Source organism: Malaya genurostris, chromosome 1 (assembly GCF_030247185.1).
Source record: "Malaya genurostris strain Urasoe2022 chromosome 1, Malgen_1.1, whole genome shotgun sequence".
Classification (NCBI taxonomy): domain Eukaryota; kingdom Metazoa; phylum Arthropoda; class Insecta; order Diptera; family Culicidae; genus Malaya; species Malaya genurostris.
The window spans coordinates 146,761,716-146,784,787 of record NC_080570.1 but is presented as its reverse complement, the minus strand read 5'-3'; the positions used below and the strand labels follow the sequence as shown (position 1 = coordinate 146,784,787).

General features: G+C 37.6%; 1 protein-coding gene across 3 annotated transcripts in view; it reads right to left on the bottom strand.

Annotated features, from left to right (window-relative positions):
- Nucleotides 1–23,072, bottom strand: part of LOC131426122 (uncharacterized) — an 86,316-nt gene that overhangs the window by 17,998 nt on the left and 45,246 nt on the right. For all 3 annotated transcript variants that reach the window (XM_058588571.1, XM_058588572.1, XM_058588573.1), the window contains exon 2: nucleotides 14,356–14,498. In XM_058588571.1, the coding sequence (XP_058444554.1) occupies nucleotides 14,356–14,498 (143 nt within the window). The remainder of the gene's footprint in view (nucleotides 1–14,355; nucleotides 14,499–23,072) is intronic.

The following is a 23,072-nucleotide window of genomic DNA, read 5'->3' as shown; positions in this document are numbered from 1 at the left end:
TTGGCGAAGAGAAGCTTAAATATCGATATTCGTATCGCAAGCATGTACAAACATATAATTGCATACATTTGGGCTATTGGTGTAATTTCGTCGGCTATAAAACAAATACAAATCACGACAAATAGAGTCTATATTCTGGGTTCGTTTTTCGGTGTTGATTTCTAATAAAGATCAATCTAAGCAGACTCTCGTGCATTTGCGGATTCAAAAGTGTGACGATTAATTGAAAATGTCCATCATTAGAAATTTTGGTGGGCTTGTTCCACATCAATGGCTCGAACAACCCCATGGGGCTGATCCTTGTAGTCTTTGATTCGGATTTCTATAAGTAGTATTTAGCCTCACAATTCCATTACACCGATCCGTATTACCGATTCCTTTCTGTAAAGTTTTTTTTTCTGAAATCCGTAGATCTATTTTAAATGTGTATTCTAGTTCTGGAATAATATGTCATATTTCATTAATTCACATTTCAGCCTTAACTATTCAAAACCGTCCGACATTTCGATTAACGAAAACATCAGCGTTCACGCCTACTTCGATCCCAGGTTTCCAATCAATTTTCCGGTTCAAGTTAGTTGGATTTATCGGCACCGATCAAAGGCCTGTTCATTTTCACCCAAAGATTAACGGTAGCGTTTCCCTCCCAACACAGCACAGAAATAATGGCTATTGATGCTGAGCTAAAAATACTGTTGGCCGGTGGCAGATGATAAAATTTATGGGCTTAGTTTCAAGCATAACGATCGATCAACCCGTTGCGAGGAATGAGTATCCTTTATCGATGCTCCATTTGTGGAATGGTTATTATATTATCTAACATCACTGCAAAATATGTACTAATAGCGGAAAAGTTAACAATAAACTATAGTAAATGTGCGGATAAATATATAGAACGAGGATTCAGGATATGGGGCGCCAATTTCATCAGCGGTGTGTAAGCAATCCTGCCAGGAAGTGCTATCAATATATGTATAGTGTTATGACACTGGCCCCGAAAATGTCGCATACGGTAAGAAATAACCGGCTATAAAAATACAAGGTCAATTTCCGCACCAGAAGGCTCTGCCATTTTCTGATACTCTCAATTGTGACGCATAAAGTTTCAGGCCTACTGTGTACGATTATTTCTTCAACCGTGTGACAATAACCTAGCAAGCCTGACGGAACTCAATTTGCATAGATTTCAGCCACCGCAGAGAGTTTGGCATACAGGTAATCTGTCATCGAGAATGGAAATCAATTTGCCGGATATGGCCAATCCTTCACAGCAATATGCCAGCTTAAAATAGCTTAAACGAAGATAATCCTCGCTGGTCCCTCCCGGACGAATCCCCCACAGATATGACGGTACGTCACCGGACCGGACAGAATATGTTTGCACTTGCACTCATATTTGTGGATGAGTGCAGAGCAAATATCCGAAATCGAAGGCCGCCAAAGCCCATATTGACATAGTTGTGTTTTTTTTTTCTTACGAATCATGCATGGCATTCAGATCAAAACTAGATATTACGTAACGATCCAAGACAGCCAAGGTGGAAAAGTTTGGCTGTTTTTTCGACATGAGGCTTTATTTCTACAGCGACTCGGAGGAAACCGATTCAAACGGGAGCGGTCATTGCTTCGCACATCAATCCCTTGGAACTATTAGGCGCTGAATGATTTAACGCACGTGACCGGAATCCTTAAATCTGCTTACCAATGATGATACGCTTTTCACGGCAGTAAGCTTGAAGAATAGGCAAAAGAGACAACTGACGTTCACAGAAAACTAAAAGGTTCCTAATATTAATTGAATGTTTTGCGTTGTTTTGATACTATTCTTTCATTTGTTCTTTCTATTGTTGTCAGAATACAAAGAGCAAAAACATCCGACAACAAGAGCCCCCATCATTCACGATCAGTTTAACGGACAGGTTTTCATCAATCTGTGTCGATATGGGATTATTTATGGGGAAATTTAAGCTTGAATTGGGTAAACCGTATTCCAACTAAAATTGAGTCATGACATTTATTTTGGTACACTTCAAGTAAAATCTGATTAGTTCTTTGTAAAATGCTTTGGATTCAGAAAAGAACCGAAGGTTACCATTTCTCCAACTTTCCACACAGTTGACAATTATTTCCACGAGCAAAATTCCGAAAAAAATCGGCTGCCTCTCGTTTGGCGAACGGCGCACAAAATAAATCTGCCACTTGCTTGTGTGCCCTTCCTTACAGCGCTAACGTCCAACCCATGAAGTTGGACGTTGTATGTATTAGTGACGACTCTTATTCTGATTGAAAATCGAGTTTATAAAATCAAATATATGTATTCTCTCCAATCATATATTGTTGAATTTTCCAAACTTGTTTGAAGCGAAAGCTGCACTGCGAACGAAACGAAGGAAGAAAAAAGTAGATCAAAAGAGCGGTAACGACTACAAAAAAAACATCATATAGAATTTTGAGGTTGATTACTTCATTTCGGATTATCATTTTCCATTTTTCGGACCAATTAAATGTATTTTTTCTGTTACTCGCACTCAAACGACCAGCAGCGGGATTCATTTCAAGCTCACAGAAGGTGGTATTTTCTAAGATATTGAACGCTGGTCGAAGCATTGTTCTTGAATGCAAAGCATTCAAATGCTGGCTTTATTTGCACTCATTTGGTTCGAATTTCGCACAGCTAAAAGTGCACAAAGCTGATGATGATTTATACCTTCGATTAGCAAAGAAATTAATCTTAATAGTTCTTTATATAACATTTAAAATCGCTAGAACGGTTGATTTTGTGTGATAACCCCCATCGTTGTCCACTTTTGTTTTCTTTTCCTCCAATGCAAACGACCAGCAGCTGTATGGTCGAAGCATTGTTCTTGAATGCAAAGCATTCAAATGCTGGCTTTATTTGCACTCATTTGGTTCGAATTTCGCACAGCTAAAAGTGCACAAAGCTGATGATGATTTATACCTTCGATTAGCAAAGAAATTAATCTTAATAGTTCTTTATATAACATTTAAAATCGCTAGAACGGTTGATTTTGTGTGATAACCCCCATCGTTGTCCACTTTTGTTTTCTTTTCCTCCAATGCAAACGACCAGCAGCTGTATGACACAATCGCTCTTGTTTGAAGAGAAACTGACTTTGCGAACGACCCGCAATACATCTGCTCGAAGTGCCGATTGATTCCACACAGAAAGTATTTTTGTTAAGAGCTTTCTTTCTACGTGATTTCGTTTGTAGCTCTTTCACAAATGGGCAAAAACAGTAACACATAAAATTTTTATGTCGATTATTTCATTTCTGATTTGCATATTTTAGTGAAAGAAACTATCAAAATGTTGATTCTGGCTTTCAGAAAGACCAAATTATTAAATTCTCTGCGCTATTAAACACTGTTCGAAACATTTTTCTCGAAAGTGATGCAACAAAATGGTAGTTAACATTGCTTAAGTGCGAATTTCGCACAGCGAAATGTGCACAAAGCTAATCAAATTATTCTAAATTTGCACTAAACTGATAATTTTCACCTTCGAGTTGCAAAAAAAAGTTCTTTAGATAACATTTAAAGCCATTAGCCATCGTTGTTCACTTTTCGTTTTCTTTTTCTCCAATGCAAACGACCAGCAGCTGGATGATGCAATGATCCTTGTCCTTGGACTGCGAATGTCCCCAATAGCAGATATGCTCACAGAAGAACTAGTTGTTTTTTTTCTGCGTTTTGGCTTGAGCAACCTTATGTTTGCCATTGACTGAAGCATCAGTTGAACAACGCCGGACGTAGTTTTACTATCTTGGTGTAGATGGCAGCCTGCGCACTGCATGTGTCTTCGTTCCTAGGTTATTATAAACTAAATCTAGCAAGCGTCCAACAGGGTCTATTATAGATTCGGTTAATATTTATGTTTGGTGTTTGGAACTATTTTTTCACTATTTAAACAATGTTTTCGTAATAAAGACTGTCCCAAAAAGTATGGATATTCAAATTTTATTCGATATACTGATAATTTTAGACTACAACAACAGAATATTATTTTCAACATTTGCTACTTAGCCATTCCATACAGACTTCTTGGCGACAAGTTTTGACACTTTTTTCCAATGTTAAATGGTTTCGGCCACCGAGACATGTTTCCTAAGATGTGCCTTCGTTAATGCCCAAAATTCCTCAATTGGTCGAAGTTGTGGGAAATTTGGTGGATTCATGTCTTTTGGGACGCAAATGTCATTTTTGGTAGTATACCATTCTACCGTTGATTTCGAGTAGTGGTAAGAAGCAAGATCTGGCCAGAAGACAACAGGATCCTTGTGGCTTCGAATCATGTGTAGAAGTCGTTTTTGTAAACATACCTTTATGTATATTTCGCTGTTCATTGAAAGAGTGGTGATGAAGGGTTTCGAAATCTTACCGCAGCTACAAATTGTTTGCCAGACCATAGCTTTCTTACCAAATTTTTCGACTTCAATCGATGTCTCGGACTGGTTTAACACTTGCCCTTCTAATACCGTATAATATTGTGGTCTCGACAAGGATTTGTAAACGAGTTTCACGTAGGTTTCGTCGTCCATGATTATGCAGTTCAAATTTCCAGTAAGAATCGTATTGTACAGCTTTCGAACCCTCGGCCTGATCGATGCTTCTTATTTCGGACTACGTTTTGGTTGTTTCTGCTTCTTATAGGTTCGAAGATTCAAACGTTCTTTAGCACGAAGAACATTTGACTTCGAAGTGCCCACTTTTTTGGCAACATCCCGAACTGAAACCTCCTTCTTTTGCTCGAACGCCTTCAGTATACTGAGGTTTAGCAGGACCTTTTTTTCGACCCGTTTTCGGTTTATCCTCAAAGGTGTTATCCTCATCGAACTTCCTGATTGCATTTCGCACGGCTTTTTCACTTATTTATTCCATTTTTGCTATCTTTCTCAGTGACAGTCCGCGTTCTGTGCACCATTTGTACACAATTTTTCGTCGTTGTTCTGCTGAAAGTCCACGCATTTCGAAACAAACTAATGAAAATGAATAAACAACTGCACAAGTGGTTAGAGACGAGTGTAAACAACAGGAAGCAGCCATAAAAATTGACAGATTGTGAACCATTGCGAAATGGCAGTGGTTTTTGGTTGCGTCCATACTTTCTGGAACAGTCTTTAGTAATTTTTTCAGTATTTTCATTCGAAGATTCAACATATTTTGAAAACATAACTAGCATAACAATTTTTGTAGGCTTTGTCATTTTTCTATCTTAACTAATTGCAAAAAAATGGTAAAAATGTCGAGTCCTTTTCAGAAGATAGTCTAGATAAATTTAGGAAAAAATAATTGCTCACTCTTTGCGATAAAGTCTATATGTTGCCAATGCAGAAACGGTACACTGAAGTCTTTTTTATGCGAGTTTACGTACCGCACAAAAAAACGAATAACTCTGATAATTCGCATAAAAAACCGCATAACTCTGAAAATTCGCATAAAAAAACCGCATAACTCTGAAAATTCGCATAAAAAAACCGCATAGAAGAAAACCGCATAACTCTGAAACATCGCATAAAACACCACATAACTCTGAAAATTTGCATAAAAAGGAGCAAAAAAAAAGCATAAAACAAGACCGCATTAAAAAAGACCTTAGTGTATTCGAATTCTACAATTAAAAAAATCGGTTTTCAAAATTTAAAGTTTATTTTCGAAAAAAGAACACCCCTTTCGAATATAATTTAACTTTGTCCCAAGGTTTATCTTTCAATAAAAAGACAATGTGAAATGTTTCTTTTTGTTAATTAATTTTAAATTATTAAAATCATTTTTTCAGTGTAGGACTCGATATGGAAGGTTTGTCAGTATTTTCATTGAAAAATTCGAACAATTTTGTAAAAATCAATAGTAACGATTTTTTGAAAATCAATAGTATGAAGAATTGTGTGCTGAGCTGAAAAAGAGGTGGCAACAGCATGCATGCACGAGGCATTCCGCGTGCAGTTAAAAGCACGATGATATTAAGCAGGGTATGATTTAGTGGAACGAGACTTACTATTTTATATATTGTAAGGACAAATCTTTCCGATGGGACTGATTGCACAGATTCGACACCGTTAGAATAATGAAATATCAACATGAATAACTTTCAACGTCAGTTAGGATGAAGCATAATGATGCACTCTGTTGATAACTCCTCCACATTGTGCTCGCAGATGCAATGCAAAGATCCGGATTTATTATGGGAATAATCGTCTAAACTGCATTCTTATTGATAGAACACTCAAATTTGAACGAAGTATCCAATCCAATCCAATCCCGATCACGTGAAGCTTTTCGCCACCGAAGCGGATGATGCGTGTTTCGCGTGACGAAACAAAAAAAACTTTTTACTACCAAGTAGCATCGCGATGACATAAATTCGTAACCATCCGGTCGGTTGGCGGCGTGTCAATAGATGTCTAATGTTGGCGACAACATTTTTTTGGCATGGTAGGAAGCGTAAAAATCGGGAAAACGACTTATTGAAAATTGATTGATTTCTTTTCTACTTTGGCTTTCCCCTCTCCATTTCAACAAAGAAAATTCTTATCGATGGTTGACTTCCATGGGGCCAGGAACCATAGCGGACGATCCATTCGGCCCAACCCAGAGCTCGATTTGTTTGCTTTGCCGTTATGTCATAAACCTAATCAACGGGAAGTCACCTTCCGTTCCGAAAAAAAATCCTCGTTTAAGGAGGAACTCCCTTCAACCGGCTTCTTTCGTTTCGTTTCGTTTGCTACGCGGTTCCGATGTCCACTGGACATGCTAGCGCACAGACACACCAGACCTCTGGCCACTGGATTGCGGAAGTCAGACCCGAATGGTGAATTTTAAGTCTGTTCAATCTGTTCCGTGGTTGCCCGGCACCGCACGGCGATGACGACAAAGACACAGATAAAAGAAGGAATTTCCACCGATTTGTTATTTGCTTCATCCTGCCCTACTTAAGTGTGGATGATTTTCAGCTATGTTTATGGTTTGTGGAGATATACAGTAAAGTTTTTTGTTATGTGTAGAAATCTGGGGTTGAATATAAATAGATTCTGCTGAAAGAATTGTTTGTTGAAAAATAGATATTTTTCTACTGTCTTCGTTTGTTGTTATTTCAGCTTATATTGAATTATGATTTCATTATGACGTAACGTTTTCTTCGACTCATATCAACTTTGATATATCCAATACCTAACTTATGAAAATCTAGCCTATTTTTCAAATCATCGAGCAAAATCTGAGAATTGACTCCGTTTCATAGTTCGAAGATCGGTGCTTGGGCAGTGCAACAATCGCAGAAGAGTAGGCTGGATTTTTTGAATAGCGTCGCTGCTGCTTCAGATTTAAACTTGACAGGAAATACGGTCAAAACAAAAGTTCGCATCCATTCTCGAATACATTTAATCTAAGGTACAAACATTAGGCCCTATTGTTGTTTTTTACAAACAATTCACAATATTTCTAATGCATCATTTGCCATTTAGCGGTACAATAGAAGGAAAATTATACTACAAATCATGCATATCAAAATTACCGTGCAGCTTTGCTAAGCTATTTGCTGAAATCATACACACTTAGCTCAGCTGTCATTTAGTTATTAGTTAGTCGTATGCAATAATTATAGGCTAAATGATGACATTTGTACTTCGCTCGCGTTATTCGTCTCGCATGAACCAGCTCCGGAGGGATTAGCACAGTCATTAATTTGCATTTGGTAGGGTAAATTGTTTGTAACACTAATTGACTAATGTTTTCCTATCCATTGTATACGACTTAAAGTCATTAGCTTTTGTTTTCAAATTAAATCTTGATGTCCAATCGCAAGATCATAAGAGCAAATTCAGCAGCTGCGACATTCATATGGGTGGTCTATAATTTAAATGAAACTGAAACAAACGTATCCCCAGCAAGCCGTTCTAGTTTTATTTATTCGACCAGTTCTTCTGTCAAATTTAAAACTGGTCTACGATGCCGTTCTATTTTTTTGTATATTTGAAACACGAGTAAAACACTGCTGGGGCTGCCAGTTTTTCTTGTTATAAAATCCAGATTTAAATTTTGTAACTGACATAAATTATGCATCTAGAACTAAAACACTCCTGAATATGCCCTAACAGAACTTAATCAAAACTGTACGTCATGTCATTTTTTTTCTTACAGAAAAGCGAACAAACAAGTGTCAGTTTCTCTTTGTTTACTTCTTGTCCGGTTATAAGGAAGGCGTTTCAATAATTTTCCAGTGCTGACCAAAAGTTAAAGGCTTTGGGTATCGATTTATAGAAAGATCTGAGGGGGAAAACGCCGGAAGGCTTAGTAATTAATTGAAGAGAAGGTAAATAAACAGAATCTACCTCTTACATATAGCACCTTTTAAAAATCTCAGCAAGATTTTGGACGGAATCGATTCATTTCTTTCTGATCAGTGCTTGGTATGTCCTAGCAAGATTGTTACCGGAATTAACTATTGTGTTTTTCATAATCTATCAAGCAAAAACATAGTAGGGGAGACCGGGACGCGTTGGAACGTTTTATCGTAGCACTACGTCTTTCTTTACTATGCTCACCTGGGTGCATTTTCAAAATTTCACAACACGTAAGTGTAACGAAATTACTCCAAATTAAATTCCTTATAACTTTTTCCCAGTTTGAATATTTTCTCGAATTGACAAAGGTGTAAGATTGTTGTTAATACCACGTTTAAAGACTGTCCCAGAAAGTATGGACGCAACTAAAAACCGCTGCCATTTCGCAATGGTTCAGAATCTGTCAATTTTTATGGCTGCGTCCTGTTGTTTACACTCTTCTCTAACCACTTGTGCAGTTGTTTATTCGTTTTCACTAGTTTGTTTCGAAATGCGTGGACTTTCAGCAGAACAACGTCGAAAAATTGTGTACAAAAGGTGCACAGAACGCGGACTGTCACTGAGAAAGATAGCAAAAATGGAAGGAGTAAGTGAAAAAGCCGTGCGAAATGCAATCAGGAAGTTCGGTGAGGTTAACACCTTTGAGGATAAACCGAAAACGGGTCGAAAAAAAGGTCCTGCTAAACCTCAGTATACTGAAGGCGTTCGAGCAAAAGAAGGAGGTTTCAGTTCGGGATGTTGCCAAAAAAGTGGGCACTTCGAAGTCAAATGTTCTTCGTGCTAAAGAACGTTTGAATCTTCGAACCTATAAGAAGCAGAAACAACCAAAACGTAGTCCGAAATAAGAAGCATCGATCAGGCCGAGGGTTCGAAAGCTGTACAATACGATTCTTACTGGAAATTTGAACTGCATAATCATGGACGACGAAACCTACGTGAAACTCGTTTACAAATCCTTGTCGAGACCACAATATTATACGGTATTAGAAGGGCAAGTGTTAAACCAGTCCGAGACATCGATTGAAGTCGAAAAATTTGGTAAGAAAGCTATGGTCTGGCAAACAATTTGTAGCTGCGGTAAGATTTCGAAACCCTTCATCACCACTCTTTCAATGAACAGCGAAATATACATAAAGGTATGTTTACAAAAACGACTTCTACACATGATTCGAAGCCACAAGGATACTGTTGTCTTCTGGCCGGATCTTGCTTCTTACCACTACTCGAAATCAACGGTAGAATGGTATACTACCAAAAATGACATTTGCGTCCCAAAAGACATGAATCCACCAAATTTCCCACAACTTCGACCAATTGAGGAATTTTGGTCATTAACGAAGGCACATCTTAGGAAACATGTCTCGGCAGCTGAAATCATTCAACAGCTCGAAAAAGATTGGAAAAAAGTGCAAAACTTGTCGCCAAGAAGTCTGTACGGAATTTAATAATGAACGTTCGCAAGAAGGTGCACCAGCTAGTCTAGAATGGCTAAGTAGCAAATGTTGAGAGTAATTATCTGTTGTTGTAGTCTAATATTATCAATATATCGAATAAAATTTGGATATCTAACACTTGTGAATTATTTACAGCGAAATCAAAGTGCGTCCAAACTCTGGGACAGTCTTTAATCGAATTTCACACTGAAAAAAATTGATCTTAAAAGTTTGAAGTCGAATTACAAAACACGCCATTCTTTATTTGAATGAAATTTTGTTCCAACATAGATAATTATGTTCCCTGCCAACCTTCCATATATTGTAAGATGGGCGTTTTGAACGGAAAAAAAATGTCTAACAAAAACTTTTTCTTATCCAGCACTGATATTTTCTGCACATCGAGATTTATCATAATCTTGGGATAATTATGACTTTCAGTTTAGTTTAGTTTTTAATAAAAAGACACTGGATAAAATACTTGAAAAGTTTGGACAAGAAATGGTTTTTGTTTGAAAAGCTGCTTTTCCTTAAATATGCCCCATATGCTGGTGGATTTTTTTTTATCAAAATCAATAATAGTTTTGTTTTTAAAATCGATTTAAAATTCGAAAATTCATTTTTTTTTCAGTGTAGGATTCGATAAGGTTTTTTTAGTTTTAAGTCATTTTTTGAAAATCACTTGTATAACACTTTTTTGTAAGGTTTATCATTTCCGACAATAGCTCTATGAAAAAAATTGAATAAAATTGTTTAGCCCCTTACAAAAGACACAGTCTAGATCAATTTCGAAAAAAAAAGTATGCAGCTAGTTTTTGACACAAAGTCTGTAAAGCTTCATTCAAATCAGAGAGAGTGCTGCCAACTTTTGTTTGAATTGGTGCGAAATTCGTCATATTTCTGGAGTTGTGATAACGTAATTATTATTATTTTAATCTCTGGAAGGGGTTGGAACCCCTAAAAGCCCCCCTTGTATACGCACCTGCAATCGGACTAAAGCTCACTTTGGGTAAGCCGAAGAAAGTGAGCAATCCTTGGCGCAAGTGGGACTTCTGCGGGAGGTCTATCTCCGCACGTTTCCGAACAGTCAGATCCTGTCAGCTTGGAGCGAAATCAATCTTCAGCTCAGTAACGCCATCGCATGGCATCACATTCAACATATCATGTCAATTGTATGGGTACGCAGTGCTGCTATTTTGGCACGCACGAATTTGACATTTCGTTCCCCTACTTCTATATAAGAGGTTCGAAGCGGACTCCCCTGAGGGCGACATGCTCGCAAAAAAGGATGTTGCAAAGGATTTGTTCGGGAAATGCGAGAGCTGGATATCTTGGTTAATATGATGTTTTTGGAGCAGTGAAACTAGAAGTATTCCGACCGTCTTATTCCGAGTCATCTATTAGAAACCATAAATAAACACCTTTGTTGAAAAGTCCTAGCTCACTTAAATTCACTCGAATTTTGAAGAAAAATTTTCCCCCTTCTGAGTAAACAAACTCTATTTTCGACTGCTTTGTGCCTTTGCCGAAAAAATAGTAAATAGGCGGAATCTCAAATTTTAACAACGTGCACTTTTCATGAAATTGAGTGGTGTGTCACTCATTGTTATTTTCAATGAGAGCCAAAGCGACGACACGACCTGCCACTCGTCTATTAAAACTGTATCGGAAATTTAACTACCCCTCAGTAACTCGTAATGTCAAAACGAAATCGCTTGGAAAAATATTCAAACTGGCAACGCAAGTTGATATTTTATTGATTTTGAATAACAGTTACCATAACCTTGGTAACTGTATATTGAAGACTTATGAAATGTAAACAAATGAAACTGCAAAACGGGTATATTATTACGAAAAAATTAAAATGGATTCATCGGTTCAAGTGGAAGATCCATTTTATGCAGTTTCTGTTAGAGCAGTGGATTAATTAGTCGGGGTCTTGGTGTAGTAATTTTAGCCACATTTGTGGCTTGAAATTAGCCTATGGGTAGGACTACAAAGTACTACTGTATTTGAAAAGGATACATGGATTTGGCATTCAAAATAATTAGGCCATGCTACTAACGATAAATAATGATACCTAAAATAAATTCTACTTGAAGGAAACTGACATACAAAAAACTAAACTGATCTTGAAATGATCGAATGTACTGCAGAAGCTTGGACTCACTAGGGAAAATCCTTTTGTTTTTATTCGTCATTTTTTTTGTCATTCTCCTCAGATAGTTTAATGTACGTAATAGTATGAAATAAAATTAGTGAATGATTTTTAAGCGTTTCCTTCAATTCTCATTTATTCATTGTATTGGCAAAATTTTATCAGACAAATGAACTTTGGCAAATGTTTTTATAGGGAACAGTATATCGCCCTTGCAGGCTGTACATGTCCAACTCTAAGATCATTTCCGAATACGGTGAACTGCAAAGAGTAAAATCTGTGTTAGCCGAATGAAAATGATGTAATATCACAATACTATTTGGAACGTAATCATGGTATATTTATATACCACAACATACCTATATTGAAAGCTCACAAATAAAATTTCATGCACTCACTTTTATTACAGCTTGCACTCATGATGGCTGTAACATTTGCACGTTCTACTTTCTTAGGTTACTCTTATAAAGTGGTAATGAGGGACCAAAAGTTAAATAATTTTAACTGTTCCTCAATTTAGTTTTGTTTATTTATTCGGGGTTCCTAGGTAACTAGCTCGTAGCAACTTGAACAGTGTTGCTCGAGAATAATATTTTTATCATTATCAAAAGGTCGCTATATTTGTGGTAACTGGTGGTAAATCGCTAACAGACACGTTTTATTTCGATTTTTCTTCGGAGTGCCTGGTCATGTCGTCGGCCAAAGCCTACTTGGCAATTCGATAACCGATTGCGGAAAATTCAAACCTTCCCGAAATGGTGAATGACATTGACACACACACACACTTGACTGTGTGCCTTGTTCTCTCAAAACAACAATCCACTTGTAACCTTGGACAATGACATTGGCCGCGGTCCCAGTTGAAACAACAAACAAAAGGCCATCCTCCATCAAAACCAACAACCCGTATCTTTTATCTTTCATCGTTATTATTTTCAATCATTACTGCTTTTGTTTCCCGTTTGCTTAAGAACACTCGTCCGCTTCATCTTTATCTCGGTGCCAACATCTGTTGGGATCCATTTTCCGCATCCTTTTGTCATTCTCTCTGTTGGGGCGCGTTGAGATGGCAATCATTGTGGCTACGCTTGGCTACTTTGTTCCATCCCTAACCGTAGGAGGCGTGTGCAAAAAGCTTGAAATCAGACTGCACATCACGTCAGTCACGGTGACAGCAAAAAGCGAATAGCGAATGTATGGAACGATGCTGTAAAGGAAACAAAACAACCCCTCGAGGGTGGTTAATGTGCTGCACCTACCTATGTCGGAAAATCTACAAGAATGAAGTGCTTTGTTTTTCTGGTTTTCATGATCTGCAACCAAACAATGCGTCATTCTGTATTCGGGTCGTGTAGAAAACACTTCAGGAAATGAGCAGAAGGTTTTATTATGGAAACGCTATAATCTCCTAGCATCCGATTACTACTGGTATTGATTATTTACTAGTGAAAGACACTCGCTTGAATTCCGATTGCACTATTTCCTCAGTGTACCAGTCCAGTATCCCCTTTCGTAATCACTTACCCGCATTATTTTCACTCTTTTACCTTTTGAAGATCATGAAGGGCAGCGAACCGCACCAGAGAACTTTGTTCTTCAAGGGGCAACTTGAGAAAACGAGTGAACGTTCATGTACATATATACTTACATCGGACGGAAGTGGTTAATCTGTGTCACGTAATGAGTGTATACAGACACACTCTTCCTTTGCCATGTGTTCTCACGGGTTCATATGACTTTTTTTTCTACTGTCAACTAGCACTAGCAATAAGTAGACTGGAGGTCGCCAACTGTGAGGAAATGTGACGCTAGTCAAGCCTTTTGCAAGTCGTGTTTGTAGTGCCGTTGTTAAACGGATTTGCGAGAATTGGCGACATTATTTTCTAATTGTCGACTGGTTGATTCCGGTTGAGTTCATTCACTTGACTGGGTGATTCGAGAAACAATTTGGAAAAAGTAAATGAAATGGAAGATCTTCCATTACGTGGAATTGTGTTACCATTGAGCTACCTTGGAGCAGTGGTAAGTTTTTACTTCTCCAAAGACAAAATAATTCAAATTTAAATATTTACGAACACGTTCAAATTCAAATATTTATGAACACAATTCAGTAAAATTGTGTCGTTGTCGATCTGTCTCGGCATTTTACTTTACCGAACTCAAGAATTAGGTTTAAGTGTGTACAAACATTGTCAGTAAAATGAAAGCAAATGCTCCGTAATATTACTCTTGTTCCACCGCATTCCACTAGTTGTCTGACAGATGACAGTGAACTGGATAGATTTTAAAGATCATTCAGTAAAAATAATTACCGAACACCAAAAGACGGATTTGGTGTGCACACGGCAGTTGAAATTCACGGTTCAAAGCAAGGAAAGTGTAATTCTATTGCAAGTCGACATACCTGGAATTGCTGAAAATCGTCGCGGCGTCCACCGTGCACCCACCTCACCGGGTACGGTGACTTACACTGAAGGGTAAGATTTTTACCCTGATCCACGACGTATTCGTCGTAAATCACTCCGAACGATCGCGTCATGTGGAACACTGAAAGAAAGAAAAAGGGTGTCAGATAAATTTAAGCTGTATATATTTACACAGAAAATAAAATCTACCTATTTTTTTACTTCTATTTGCTTAATTTTAAGTTGGTTTGCTCACCCCATTGTTGTCAAAGCACAAAGCGAGAAACCGCTCAACAGCGAGAGTTTTGTTTGATTAGCAAAAATTAAGTCAACCTTATTCAACCTTGAGTCAATATAACTCAACCGTGTAAATATAACTTACTATTGAGTTAATATAACTTACCTTTCAGTATATTTTTTGAGGGTGGCAAAACTGGGTTATTGAGCGGAACCCCGAAATTGGGTGGAAAGAACTCAAAATTAACTATTTTTGCGGTTCCGTGTACATAGCGAGGTACAAATGAGAAGCAATAATAATTTGCGAAACCCTTAGAAGCGGTGATGAGTCGATGCTACCATCAGCCATATGTGAAGACGATTTGGTATGGAACTACCCTGAAAGATGGGTAACCGCATTCGAACATGTACACGGTATATACAGAAAATAAAAAGTCCCTATTATTTTACTACTCTCTACTCAGTTTTAAGTTGTTTTGAATCCTTTCCTCCGCTCTTTCCATTGCAATCAAAACACAAAGGGTAAAATCACCCAACACCGAGAGTCTCGTTCACTAAAATTGAATGAACCGCAACTTATTTGGCTTGGGTCCTATGACAACTACACACTAAATTATTATTGACGAGTTTCTGCAAGATTGCCGAGCTGGAATGACAGCAAATGCATCCAGCAAAAACTGTTAGCTGATGTTTAAGCAACTCACAACTGTCTAAATTTTACGGAAAAATTAGCAAATAATTATCTTATTTGCTGAAATTTACAGTGATCCAATGCGGAAATTATTGACAGCACTTTACTAAAATTTCAGCAATTGCGATGTAAATTATGAAAGCTTTGACATTCATTGCTTATCGCATTTGCATTTACAGCAAACGATTTTTCACTAAATTAGTTACTGCACATCATTTTGCTCAAACAGTTTTGCAGGTTCCGAGTACGGTCAATAAAGTGCGATTTTGACGTGAATACGTCTCCCGGGTTGGCGGATCAATGCATAGGACGCTGGTCGTACAAGGCAGTTGTTGTATGTTCGAGCCCCGACCGGAAAAGATTCTTAGTGTCAGTAGGATCCATAGTACTAGCCGTGCAATGATTCTGTACGGTAAGAATCGGCTGCTAAGTCTGTTGAAACAGAAAGGCCAAATTCCACAAAGGAATGTAATGCCAGGACTTCACGTCTCACCTTACTATAAGGTGCTTCTCCGAGATTAGCGTTTTTGAAGAGTGATAAGTTTTTAATCGCGAATGCCATCGGAAATACGATCAGCAAATTATGATAAAACTACTAGTAGTATCAGATAACCATAAATAACTTAAAATTAAATTCAGTTTTGCAATGACTGAGCGGAAACATATATTAGAGAAGCCAAATGAATGAAAAACTAACAGAAAAGATGATTCATTGGAAAAAGATACGCTCAGAGACAGGACTCGAACCTGCGTTCTTATGCGTTCCGTGCATACACGCTACCATTTCGCCACTCTGAATCTTGTTTTAGTCACTCTAAAACGCCAGTCAGACACAGTAGAACGTTCATCGAACATGGTCTACTGTGTCTGACTGGCGTTTTAGAGTGACTAAAACAAGATTCAGAGTGGCGAAATGGTAGCGCGTATGCACGGAATGCATAAGAACGCAGCTTCGAGTCCTGTCTCTTAGCGTATCTTTTTCCAATAAATCATCTTTTCTGTTAGTTTTTCATTCATTTGGCTTCTCCAATACATGTTTTCGCTCAGTCATTGCTAAACTGAACTTAGTTATGGCGACTTTATGTCAAACCAACTAAAAATTAAAAATTCGTTAAAATTAAAGTTTTATAAGATTTAAGGACTAAATGAGCATCAAATCGAAAAGCGCGTGGCGAGATAGGCTTCGTTCTGCTCGGACAACGATTCTGAACATTCCCGCGTCCCAGAAAGCAGGGTTCAGTTCCCGACTTCTGATCCAGTATTCAGTTACAGAATTAGGTACTGCTCCAAATTACCATTTGAAAACCCAGGTCCAGAATTCATCTCCAACATTTCTTTATTTTTCTCTTATCCGTGGGCTGTTTCGATTATTCTCGCAATATTCAGTTACAGTTACCACCTTCAGTGCGTAAATTATAAAATCTGATCTAAAACCTTGATTCTGAATTCAATTTCAAAATTGAGCTCCTGTTTCAGAAATCTGTGTAAGAATTCAGGTTCAAAATTCAGCTTCAAATGTTGTCTTTTTCTAATTCGAAAACTGGCTTTGACCATTACCGCGTTTTAGAATCCAGGATTTAGATTTAGGTACAGTACTCGGCTAGAGAATTTAGTTTCAAAATTCAGTTTCAACATCCTGTTTCAGAATTCAGTTCGAAAATTAAATTCCAGAATACATGACCAGGATGTGTTTCCGAAATTCAACTCTAAAATTTATGTTCTGATTATGAACTTAGATCTGGAAATAAATTTAGTTGAAAATGCAGGTTTAGAATTCCAGAATTCAGCTTCAGAACCCAGGTGTTAAATTCATATCCAGGAGCCGGTTCAAGAATTCAGATTCGGATTTTAATTCCAGAATCCAGTACTAAGCTTCAGTTCAGATTTTTGTTCCAGAATTCGTTGCCAATTCTGAATTCAGTCTGGCGCGAATACCGTTTATGGGTTTGTATTTGGATCTAGAACTGAACCTAGACTTACCATCTTACTGATCTAGGTCCCAATTCTGGTCGTGAACTTGTACCTTTCATATTACTAGCCCTAGGATTTCGGAATTCAAATCCTGAACCTGGAACTAGAACCGGACCTGAACTTTCCATATTATGAATCCAGCTCTAGTAATACGGTAAGATTTGATCCAGTTACAGGATCTGAATCTCTGCTTGGACTTGGGCCACTAATATTGTAAGTTCCAACTGATTTTTTGCATTGCACTCGACAGTGTTTAGCAGCGGAAGATTATTTTATTCGTACTCCGGTTATGTCTCTGACATTACTCATCCGTCTTTTTTATTTCGTTGCCGAGGTTTCACTCATTTGTCTTTCGGGTTTAACAAACTTCCTGGTACTAAATGCATTAACGTCAAGTGTTCGCTTTAATAACCAGTTTATTGGAATTTTGAAAATTTTTGAAAAAAAACAGAGAGCAGTTTTTTTTTAATTTCAACAGCTACCGTAGGTTCGCTCCAGCTGTGCGTAGAATGCTTCCTTCTCGTCTCATGTGGGCAGTGCAAGTTGATGATGCTATAATTGAAGAAGCGGCCGTTGATCTTCAATACGCACCTCCTATCACTGATTGGCTGCTACTCATTCACTACACTACGAATCCCGTTGCTAGAACACTGATTATGCCACAGCTCTGATAGAAGGTAGCCGCTCGATGACCACTTTTCTACACCTTCTGTCCCGTCCAACAAAATTCCTGTAGTGCTACAACATCGAAGCCGCGAATTTAAGGCTCATTATGCAGCATTCAGTCGTATCTTCCAATCGTAGACCTTTGTTCGTCGCCTAGGTTACAAGTCGTTTTTTCTACTTGATTATCCGTAACTACTGTTTCACGGGCGTTTTGTTAGGTCTGTACCAACCTTCTGTCTCACCAGAGGGCCATCTTGTCAGCCCTGTTTAGAGTTCCACTTTTACACAAGTACGATAATCAGCCGCTCTTAACATGGAGAGCAGATGATGTTTCAAGGCCCCTAACATAGGGAACAGACGCTCGAATAGGCTCGCTCTCTGATCTTCCCTGTCAGCATATGACCAAGGTCCCACCGGGGTTGGTTACCCGAGCCTTCTAATGGTTACTCGTACCCCAGCCGGCTCCACGGGGAGATAGGTATAGGAATTACTGGACAAGAGGCATTATTCAGTCGTTTACCAACCCATAGTTCACATTTGTGGGGCCGGAGGAGGGAGTCTCTGCTGGAGACATTCTTTCACTTAGTACTTTTTGGCAAATTCGATGACCTTGTGCTGCCTTCGTAACATCCTGAGGAGACATGCCGACGAAAAACTCGAGGCCATGCATTTCGACTGCACTGATACGGGATTTGACCACCGAATTCTGTTTAGCAGTGCAATAAGTCACCTTCCTTATGTGATTGCGTAATGCCCTAATTTCGGTCACGGATTTTTCGGGTGCTGCGTAAGGTCGTATGGGTCCCTACAAACAATTTCACCACACAGAATACGGTCGAGTTGTTGATACCCAACTGTTTTCTGATCCACTTGTAGCACTGACCTGAATTTTCCACGACAGCGCCAATATTTTTTGTCTGTGCACCTCTTTCTTCGATGCTCGATCTCGAGAGCCGTTTGACAACATACGACACTCTAGGCTACTATTCGGATCTAAAAAAACCAACTTTTTGTAGCAGCTTTAGTTATTACAGCTTAAAACTGAAATGATTAAATATTATTAAACGCATTACACGATTTTCCCTCCTATTTTATACCATGAATAGTTTTCTTTCTCACGCTATCACTTTTTTTGCCGCTTTTCAATAAGTTCAAATTCATCTTTATCTCAATTCTAATTCATCTAATTTTCACTATTTTAAACGCTCACCAAATGCACTTTAGCTACACTGAGCTAAATTTTCTTTTTCACATTATATGATATTCTAATGATTTCGCACTATTAGCATTTCCAATCATAGTTACAAGATGTGTTCAACATCATGTCAAATATATGAGATAATCTCATGAAACATAAAACTCTTCTTAACGTTATTTTTACAGGATTTCCATATAACGAATGAAATTTCCAGTCTGAGTCAAATTTTTTGGCGCGTCTTATAACCATTACTAGATATCCGCACAACATACATTGGAACAATTTATGAAGCGCATATTATATTCACTTCGAATTTATTTATATAGGTTCATATATACCATATGACTAGTTTTATAAAATTTTTTATATATATATATATATATATATATATATATATATAATATATATATATATATATATATATATATATATATATATATATATATATATATATATATATATATATATATATATATATATATATATATATATATATATAAATATATAACTTTCAATATAGGTCATACGAATAGCAGATAATTGCCAACTACTACTTTTCTTTGAGGATTCAAGCTATTCCATTCGGTAAGGGAGCACCTCATGATATTTGCGAAAGAGAAGTGAGATCCCGAGACTGAAAATAAAACAATGAATCTTACTAGACAGATAGAGTAATGAAATGTACCGGATATATATTTCATGGTCCGTTAACGCATATCCTTGAACGAACATTGAGATGCGAAACTTCCTGAAAAAAATGGTCTGGAGCAGTTGATGACTATCGAGGACACAACTATTCACGACTTTCATCGGATTTCCATATAAATTATATGGGATATTTTTTTAACTTTCATTATGATAACGTCCATTTAGATTTGACGTACACATTAAATAAAGATTATAAGTTTCCATATAATTTCTATGAATTATATTCTGCATATGATTCATATGACAAATCTAATGAATATAAATAAGATTTTCATTTCAGTGTACGTTCATTGCGCAATGATTTTTTGACAGTAGATTGTTTTGTTTTTGTTGTTCTTCATCTTCCACTGACTACAGTGCTGCTAGTCGAATTACAAGGTGCTGCAGAAACTAATTTTGCACAAAATTAGCCAATTAATTATTTTTTTCTTCCAACAAAAAGTGTTGAAGTATTGCATTGAACCGGTAACAACGAGTTAACCTAGACGGTTGAGATTTCTGCTGATGTGCGAGGGGTTCTACGTGTATCGACCTGAATCATCTACAATGAAAGGCTAACAGAAGAGAAGAACGGAAGCTGTTTTATATTCAATTATTAATTGTAGGGGAAAGTGTTATAAAACGCCCCTGCTGGCCAAAACGCCCCCTTTCTTTTTTAAGTATTCAAGACTTTTCTAAACAAAAGTTTTATCTCTTATGTTATCTTTTCGTAAGATCTTTCTGGTATGCAAGTTTGGCAGTTGTGGTTTGCTGGAAAATGTGAAAAAACTGAAAATATCATTAGCAGCCCTTACACGTGACAATATTATTGTCAATCCAAAGTATTGTCAATACCGTCAATCCAATTGACTTGGTAACTTGAGTCCGCATTTTTCGAACAAATCAAGCGTTTGAAGCTTCAAATATTGCAACTGAACATTGAAACATTGAGAGGAGAGTTCATTGCACATATTTGATAGTTTCTTCTCTGTAGAGAAAGTATTGTCGGATTGATGAGCAGTTTTGATTTTTTGACAATATTTTCGTCAATCCAATGAAGTTTCCATTACACGATCAAAAGTATTGTCAATACTCCTTGTATTGACGATAATATTGTCTCGTGTAAGGGCAGCTATTAGATAGCTTTTCGATGTAAGGTTTTGCTTCGACTAAACAAGCATTTCAATCGTATAAAACGTCTAATGGTCGGTTGCAACTTAGTGATTATCTTGTGGCAGTGCTAATGTCTCTATTTACAGCATAAATATTAGAGATGGGCAATTCGCTCCTGAGCTGTTCCAGTGAATCGAATCATTGAAGTGAGCTGACAGCTCACAGCTCTTTTCAAAAGAACCGCAGCTCATCAGCTCACTCATTTGCTACCCAGTTCACTGCATTATGACGAAGGGAACACGCTACGAGCTGATCGGATCTTCGGCTCTTTAAGAGATTCAATTTAGTCGACATCAATTAAAGATAAACTAATTCGCATTGCATTCATTGCATCATTGCAAATCAGTGATTCAATTTCGATCATGCATATGAAAGAAAACCGGTGCATAAGAAAAACGGCGCACAAAATGAATCTTAAGTTCAAACTAAAAGAGCTGATACATCGAATCGATTCACTTTGGTGAGCTGATCGGTTCGGAGCTGTTCACCAAAATGAGCTGTTTTGCACGCCTCTAATAAATATCTAGAGAAACGAAGCCATTTCTTTGATATACGAATTTTCTCATAACTATCACTCTATGGACATTATACCCAACCTTCGATTCAACAGTATGCTTCGAGTTAAAATATTGTTTTAAAAATTTATAACGGTTATTAAAACAAAAAGTAGCGTTGGGAGGATAAAAAATGTTGGTTTCCAATTGTAATTAATTGATGATGCAATTGATTTCTGATGCAAAGAATATCTTCTTTATCAGCTTTTCTTCTATACCGACATTTCAAGGGGCATATTGCATCATTGTTGTGGGGCATACCACTGATTTGTTGTGAGGCATATTATACGGTTGCTGGGGCATTATGTCAACGGCAAGCGAAAACCTGAGAATGTGGTCGTTTTGGAAAATGTGTTTGTATCAATCAATTCTTATCACTTCTTCCAAAATCATTGAAAATTATGTTCCTCAGACGTATTGCAAAGAAATACATACATTCTCGAAGAAAATATACCAGTACATTTAGAAATATCTCAATGTTTTCTTAAGGGAGGTATATTATAACACTTTACCCAATCACCCAAACTTAAAGAAAGTTACAGAATCACGAAAAAAGGCTTCTTCAACGACGATTTTTTGGTCGAATTGTATAGGTTTGTTTTCGATTCCCATTTTCGACATTCTCCTACATTTCGAATACATTGCTTTCTTTTTCTTCGCTGACACTATACTGTCCACACCACGTACGCTACCAAGAATGGGAGTAAGTGATTACATGTTACCGCCGGTGACTGCCTCGTAAATGTCAGAATAACATATACTGTGTTCATAAGCAAGAGACTACATGTTTTTTGGCGCCACAACTCTCAGGACATGCTGCCACTACATAAGCTCTCAAGCCGCGCTGCCCACTCAACAGTGAACAACAAGACTGTATGCTATAAGAAATAAGAACAGACTCTTTGTTGATGGAGTATGTGGCGGAAATAATTTGATTTATTACCAGATACAATAACATCAGTACAGTTAACTATTCATTCTGGTCGGGACAAGATAATCGCCTGTTTCTGCAAGGCTATGAATCATGTATACAAGCAAAGGAAGAGGGTATGGTTTCCTCGAGTGAGTAAGAGCGCTCATATTCCGAAACAATTCAAATCGAACGCTGCAATATTGAAGTTCATCTCTTCAAAAACTCACTTTTGGATTCGCCGGAATAGTTTCGATCGAAGAGCTCCTGGGATAACGAGCGCAGTTACCCTGAGACGTGAGGTGTGTCTGTCATTCAAATGAATGAAATGATCTTTGTCTCTGTGTTTGGATGTTCGAAGATCCAAACGATATAAATCAGGATTTTTTTTAAATTGTTGCCAACGGATGAGATGTCGTCATTTTCCCTACATCCACCCTGCTTTTTCTTTGTGACGAAACAACAAAAGCAAAGCAACGTAGAAACTCTGTGTGCTACATTTACTTTCATCGATCGCCGGGATAAATTAGGCAAAACTTGCTTCAAAATGAAACGTGCGTGATGTTCCGGCCTCTGAATTTACATAACTAGCGTTATGAGCCAATTATACAAATAAACTTGGAACGGGC